At 42.1% G+C, this 7,049-nt stretch overlaps 2 protein-coding genes and 1 non-coding gene across 3 annotated transcripts; 1 reads left to right on the forward strand and 2 right to left on the reverse strand.

Annotated features, from left to right (window-relative positions):
* Positions 1-841: 841 nt before the first annotated feature.
* On the reverse strand, positions 842-2,577 carry LOC106309181. The gene is made up of 2 exons (XM_013746242.1): positions 2,466-2,577; positions 842-1,245 (listed from the first exon to the last, which is right to left on the reverse strand). Exons 1-2 carry the CDS (start codon positions 2,575-2,577, stop codon positions 842-844), a joined length of 516 nt encoding a protein of 171 aa, XP_013601696.1.
* A 2,671-nt stretch (positions 2,578-5,248) lies between these two features.
* Positions 5,249-5,319, forward strand: TRNAG-GCC. The gene has a single exon. It is a non-coding gene; the product is annotated as a tRNA-Gly (tRNA).
* A 124-nt stretch (positions 5,320-5,443) lies between these two features.
* Positions 5,444-7,040, reverse strand: LOC106309902 (bet1-like SNARE 1-1). Its single transcript, XM_013747048.1, has 5 exons — positions 6,890-7,040; positions 6,168-6,315; positions 5,910-5,966; positions 5,774-5,833; positions 5,444-5,710 (listed from the first exon to the last, which is right to left on the reverse strand). Exons 1-5 carry the CDS (start codon positions 6,901-6,903, stop codon positions 5,621-5,623), a joined length of 369 nt encoding a protein of 122 aa, XP_013602502.1. The 5' UTR covers positions 6,904-7,040; the 3' UTR covers positions 5,444-5,620.
* Positions 7,041-7,049: the final 9 nt, after the last annotated feature.

Consider the following 7,049-nt stretch of genomic DNA (forward strand, 5'->3'; position numbering starts at 1 on the left):
GGGGGGGGGGGGAGAAACGGGGAAACCAGCGAAAGTGTATGCGAGGGATATCGGGTTCGTGGTTCGCCAGGAAAGGAGGTGGGGAGAAACGCGGAGACCAGCGAACGTTGGATCTCAATGCTCTTCTCGGCGACATCCTCGGGGGACGGCTGGCGGGCTGTTGTTGGTTGCCCCGGTGTCAGGTGATCGTCGGCGCACCATGTGTATTGGGCGTGTTGCCGCTGTTGGTCCGCGGCGGCGGTTCAAGTTGGGGTGGACGAATGTTTGCCTAGTCCGCCCATGAGTCATCTGTCCCGCATCTCGTCGTTCGGACGAGTTCTTGGGGTTCATCGGGTGAACGACAGCACGTCACGGCGGTAGTGACGAGCTCTGTTTCGTGTTCTCCAGCGTTGGGAGAGGATGAAGAGTAGCATAGTTTGGCATTTTATGTCTATTGTAGCGTAGTAATGTGCTTGATTTTAATCATGTTGAAGTTGTAGCGTTGACCGCAATAATATGATGTATTGGTTTTGCCATGAATAAAAAGAAAACATCCCGGTTTCGAGAAACATCGGAAAATTTTGCTGCATCGTGCGTTATGCACAATATACATACTTGCCCACCCAAAAGGCTGATGACCGTCCCCGAGGTCATGGCGTGTTCGGTCGGTGAGATCCTTGTCGAGCCGGCGTTTGTTTATTTTAGCCGACTCGGATTTTAACTGAGCCAGAGTTTGGTTTTCGTTTTTGTTATAGCTGGACCCAAGCGGGCTGCCTACGTACTTCCGGAAGAAGGATGAAGAAGGATCAAGCCATTCATAGTTCGTTTTCTTTTTTTTTTGTGGCGTCGTGCGCCGGGGTTACTAGCTGCGGTATAGGCGCAGGTTCATGGAATTCCAGGCACGCTTATCTGGTTCTCCCGATGAAGTTTTGAGGCGGTAAACGCCGGGTTGTATGACTTCGACGATTTTGTAAGGCCATTCCCACTTCGTGCCGAGTTTTCCAGTTCCCCATTCTTTGGTATTCTCGAACACTTTGCGCAGGACCTGGTCCCCGAGTTCCAGTGGCCTGGCGCGTACCTTCTTGTTGTAGTATCCTTTGATCATGTGTTGGTAGTTTTGAATCCGTAGTAGTGCTTGATCGCGTCGCTCTTCTAAGGCGTCTAGTGCATCGAGCATCATGTCGCTGTTGAGTTCTGCATGTTGGGGCATGGTGAGGCGTCGGATGGATCGAGCAGCAACATCATACGCAAAAGCAGCTTCTTCAGCTGTATCAAACGTTCCAAGCAAGTGTCTCTCTTTTGTGAAAGGGTTTCTGATTTCAGCTGCATATCTCCCCCATGGACGCCTCCTAACTCCAAGGTACTTCACTTCTTTGTGACTTCTTCTCTTGTTGGCTTTTGTTCTTGTTTCTTGATTTCAACATGCTTTTCTCTCTTTCTCTCTCTCTAAGTCTCTCTAGGCTTGCTATTATCTATATATAGAGAGAGGAGAGCAAAAGATTGAGTGAACTTGATTGATGCCTTCTTGGCTTTTGGCATTAAATTTAAGGAATTAGTTGGGAGTTACAAGAATTTAACTCCAATGTCTTGCTTGTCCTTTGTAAACTGTGTCAGCAGGAACAGAAAGTGTTACAAATTTTCTCCATTCTTGTCCTTTTGCTTAATATTTTCTACACGTTATCTCTGAGATTATTCATCTTGAGTCATTACATTACTTTACACTAAATTGCATACAAGGAAAGAAAAAAAAAAACAAGGCAATGAAGAACGTATGGAGCCAAAGACAAGTTGTGACAAGGACATTGTCATTTAGTTTAAGACAAAGCTGCACAAATGTCAAGAAACCTAACAGAACTTTCAATGGGAGAACATGTGACACATGCTTAGGGATTTGGATTTTAAGCGTCTAAATTCAATCCTTAAGCATTGATCTCTGTGTGATTAGTTTAGTTAAGTTCTGTTTGGTGTCACTTTGTCTTCTTTCATTTGGTGTCCAAATTTCATATGAAGACAATTATATCTTTATCAAATTCAAAGAGACAAAGATATCAGAGTTCAAGAATTTTGTAAAATATATATATTATCACTTGTGTCTTAAGTCATTTTGCTTCTCATGTTTTCAAGTTGTTCACATTAGTAGAAGAAGCTTTTCAATGAAACCAAAGGCTAAAAGAAACAAAATGAATAAACTAATCAACTACAAGACCGTAACAAGGATATATCTCGACACAGCTCCAGTGCTTCTTAAACATTCAACTGTTCATCTTTCATGTAACGCCAAAGTTATTAAAGATAAAAACAGTCTTCATGCGATTACGGAGAAAAGGAAGCTGGGACGACCCCCGGGAAAGCGTAAGGTTCGACAAAGCCCGAAAACCATCAAAGGATCCAGCTCCAAAAAGAGAAAGGTGCAACCAGCTAAGCCACCCACTGCCCGAAAAAAGCTAAATACAAGTGACGGACAGGAGAAAAGACAAAACTCTCACAGACGAGCATCAAACTCCCGTGAGGTGGGATCCTCTTCGAACTCAGATAACCAGCCGCTATGCAAGATGATCCCGGCAATCTCAAAGAGAAGGATGGATTTTCGAAATCCATCTCCTCTCGGTCCTTAAAAGTAGCGAGCTGGAACTGTCAGGGGTTGGGGAATCCCCGGACAGTTCGACGTCTAAAAGAGATGAAGAGAGATATCTCTCCGGATATTCTTTTCCTCATGGAAACAAAAAATCCCGACAGCTTCGTCAAGAAGAAAACAGACTCGTTACAGTACGAGAACTCACTCTTGATATCGCCAACTGGTCACGGAGCTGGTGGCCTTGCTCTCTTCTGGAAACAGGAAATCAAACTTCAAATTCTAAGCTCCTCGGCAAACTGTATTGATGCCTCTATTGAATTTGAAGGAAAACATTTTTTCGCTTCTTTCATCTATGCTGATACTGATATACCGAAAAGAAGAACCCTATGGGCTAGGCTAATAGAGCAGAGTACAAGAAGAGACGCTCCTTGGTTCTTGACGGGAGATTTCAACGATTTGCTGAACAATGCAGAAAAAGTGGGAGGTCCGGCCAGGACTGAGGGGTCCTTCACGGACATGAGAACGTTCTATTCCGAGGGGGACCTCTATGATTTGCGCCATTCGGGAGACTGTCTGTCTTGGCGAGGAAAGAGAGGAGATTATCTTGTGCGGTGTCGACTGGACCGTGCAGCGGCAAATAGTTACTGGGCGGAGCTCTTTCCGAACGCACGATCACAATATTTGACGCACGAAGGCTCCGATCATAAGCCCATACTGTCATTCTTCGAGCCTGATAAAAAGAAAAGACGCGGCCTCTTTAGATATGATAGGAGACTCAAGAACAACCCGGAGGCTAAAGCTCTAATTAAACAAGCCTGGGATAGTGCCCCATACTCATCTGTCAATGACAAAATCAAAGAGGTACGAACTGCACTGATTCAATGGAGCAAACAGCAGTATAAAAATAGCAGAGAGCAGATTGAGCAGAAACGCTTTGAACTGGAGGCAGCCTTGACTGACCCGACAAACGACACTGAGCTCATCTCGAGGGTCTCCAACGAACTAAACGATGCATATATCTCAGAGGAGGAATATTGGAGACAAAGAAGTCGACTACTGTGGCTCAGTCTCGGAGACCGCAATACCGGCTTCTTCCACGCCACAGCAAAGAACCGGAAACGAGCAAATGCATTCACGGTGATTGAAGATGCAGAGGGCACCATGGTCTATCAAGAAGATCAGATAGGGAGAGTGATCGTTGAGTATTTTCATGAGCTATTCAAGACTATTGATGGCAACAGAGAGGAAACCGTAATGCGTGCTCTATCACCAATGGTGAGCGCAGAAATGAACGAGCAGCTAATTACAGTCCCAAAAGCTGCGGAGATCAAAGAGGCCCTATTCTCTATTCATGCCGACAAAGCACCGGGACCAGACGGATTCTCAGCGAGCTTCTACCATACCAATTGGGACACCGTCGGCCCTGAGATAGTGAGAGAGATCCAGGATTTCTTCATCACAGACAGACTCCCCGAGAGGATCAATGAGACGTATATTAGGCTCATACCGAAAGTGCCTAGCCCGCAGCAAGTCACGGAGTATAGACCTATTGCACTTTGCAATGTCTACTACAAGATTATATCCAAGATCCTTACGAAGAGACTCCAGCCACTCCTCTCAAACATAGTCTCCGAATATTAGGCTCATACCGAAAGAGCCTAGCCCGCAGCAAGTCACGGAGTATAGACCTATTGCACTTTGCAATGTCTACTACAAGATTATATCCAAGATCCTTACGAAGAGACTCCAGCCACTCCTCTCAAACATAGTCTCCGAGAACCAGTCTGCATTTGTACCGGGACGAATGATATCGGACAATGTCCTGATCACCCACGAGGTTTTACACTATCTCAAGAACTCTGATGCGGAGAAGAGATGTGCCATGGCGGTTAAAACCGACATGAGTAAAGCTTATGACCGCCTTGAATGGGAGTTTATAAGATTGGTTTTTCAGAGACTAGGCTTCCATCCCAAATGGATCTCATGGATCATACAATGTGTATCCACTGTTACGTACTCCTTCCTCATTAACGGTTCACCTAAAGGAAGAGTCATACCGAGCCGGGGGATCCGTCAAGGAGACCCACTCTCACCTTACATATTCATACTATGTAGTGAGGTTCTCTCGGGCTTATGTAGCAAAGCACAAGAAGAAGGATCCCTTAAAGGGTTCTCCCGACCCCAACTAATTATTCTGCTCACTTTATACACAAAATTTTAAAAGTGTGTTCCTTTTAATACACAAACTTTGTTATTTTAATTAAAAATACTAATAAATTTCAAACGAAATTTAAAAAATCTCCAGAATCTAAGAAAAAAGTTTACAAATTCTAATTTTATTTTAAGATTTAGGAAAGAAGGTAGATAAACTATGGAAAAAATTATTTTTAGAAAAAAAATAATTTGAAGAAAAAAAATATTTTTTTTTATTTCAGAAAACAAACTAAATACAATATTTAAAACTAAAAATTTTATTGCAAAATTTAATATTATACAGAATTTAGTTACTTCTATTTTTCAAACACCAAAAAGTTAGAATTTTTTTAGTTTCTTTTGGTAAAAATTTAGAGATTTAAGATAGCAAGTACAGTAATACTGTGATATAAAACAAAGGTATAATACTAATTTAGAGATTTAAGATAGCAAATTTAGAGCATATGTTATATCAAGGTTTGTTTAATGTAAATTCAACAAGCACCAGTGGTCTAGTGGTAGAATAGTACCCTGCCACGGTACAGACCCGGGTTCGATTCCCGGCTGGTGCATAAATTATCTTTTTGCCATGTGGAGTAAATTCGCACTAGTGTTCTTTTTTCATTGCCTTGTTGTTCTGATACCGATCTTATTAACACATATTGAAGGAGTCAAACAGTGTATAAAGTCCATCCATGAAACTTTTATAAGTTAATGTTAATTTTTGCCATTTATATCTTAAGCACTTGATCACGCTATAACACTAGGTGCAAATCATTCATTACACTGGCGGAGATTGTAGGAGCCAACAGAGAGCATGAAAATATGATATATGATGGATGGATTGTTCAGAGTACTCTGGTTTTGCCAATTTCAACGGGTAAGATAGTAAATGACTAGAAATACACCCACGAACGATGCCACGAGGGTCAGCATTCTTCGGCTTGATTTGGTCTCAAAAACCTGAAAGAAAAAGATTAGAGACCCTTCTAACACATAGTGAAGCTAGTGTAAACGAGACTGTACCGTTTTGAACCGGTCCATGGTTCCTGAGAGAATCCCCCTTGATGAATCCATATCATTACCCTAAAACATATTACAAAGCTTGCAACAATGGCATCTCTCAGAGACGAAAGTAGCAGAAAAGGTTGGGAATATATACCATTCGGTCAAGCATACGGTTATGAGTATCCACCTCTTCGTTAATATCGCCAGAAAGCTGTTCATGAAAATCGACTTATCAGAATTATATAGAGTCTAACCAATGTCTGAAGTCGGTTTGTATTCTACAAGTATGGGCCCTTGTCTCTCTATTACACAATAGTATGCTACTAGTACGTTTGTCTAGGAAGCTTGGTTCATCAAGGTTGATGTGAAATTAACAGAGCACACAAGTGTGAATCACAAGAAACAGGCTTACTCGTTTTAAGAGAATGACCCTGTCTTGTAAACCTTCCAAGGCACGCTCGTTCTCATGCTCATTGATTTCATGAGAGTAAGAAGAAGCAGCTCTAATTCCTCCCTCTTCAATGCCATCAAAGAGCGAACTTCTTCCACCACGAGGCTCCCTGCAAAACACACACAAACTCAGAATCATCTTCCACGAGATGAACAAATAAATAACTCAAAAGCAACAAATCTCTAAAACGAAAAGCAACAGCTTGATTCAGCCAATTCCAGATTCAAATTTTGCATATTAGAAGCGAAATTCTAAACTAGAAGACGAACTAGGACTGATCTACAGAGTATATTCACTACGTCTTCAGATCATCAAGATGAAACATAATAATACGAATTAGAGAGCTGAGTGAAAGCATACATAATCATCAGACACGATAGATCATCAAATCGAATGCATCTAAACCTTCTAGTAGGATTCCATCAATCAATCGAATTATTTCAAGGTTTCCTCCAGATATAACCCGGTTTGAGGAATCACCAGTAACAGCTTCAATCGCACTGGACGATGATTCAGATTCATTATAAGCGAATTCTAAACTAGACGAACTGGAACTGATCTATAGAGTTAAAGTTCCTACACTCGTGCTTCTTCAGATCAGCAAGATGAAGAGCCCTAATCTACAAATGAAAGCATATGTGATCAATCAGACTCGCTAGATCATCAAATCTAATGGATCTAACCTTCTAGGATTCATCGATCAATTGAATTCTCGATTTGGCTTCAAAAGTTCCTCTCCTGGATCTAGGTTTCGCGAACGCGAATTATCCCTTAAGCAAATCGACACGAGACGACGAGTGTTATCCCCACGCTAAGTAACCGATATAGCTTCGTGTATTGGGG

The sequence above is a fragment of the Brassica oleracea genome, chromosome C8, assembly GCF_000695525.1.
Source record: "Brassica oleracea var. oleracea cultivar TO1000 chromosome C8, BOL, whole genome shotgun sequence".
NCBI lineage: Eukaryota > Viridiplantae > Streptophyta > Magnoliopsida > Brassicales > Brassicaceae > Brassica > Brassica oleracea.

What these genes read in the sequence shown, in the direction of transcription:
- LOC106309181 (XM_013746242.1), bottom strand. Translation starts at nt 2,577, where the DNA reads ATGGATTTCGAAAATCCATCCTTCTCTTTGAGATTGCCGGGATCATCT. An exon ending in CGGGAGTTTGATGCTCGTCT is followed by an intron (nt 1,246 to 2,465) that starts GTGAGAGTTTTG and finishes CGTTTGATACAG; the next exon opens with CTGAAGAAGCTGCTTTTGCG.
- LOC106309902 (XM_013747048.1), bottom strand. An exon ending in GGGTCATTCTCTTAAAACGA is followed by an intron (nt 5,967 to 6,167) that starts GTAAGCCTGTTT and finishes TTTCATGAACAG; the next exon opens with CTTTCTGGCGATATTAACGA. An exon ending in CCATGGACCGGTTCAAAACG is followed by an intron (nt 5,711 to 5,773) that starts GTACAGTCTCGT and finishes TTTTTCTTTCAG; the next exon opens with GTTTTTGAGACCAAATCAAG.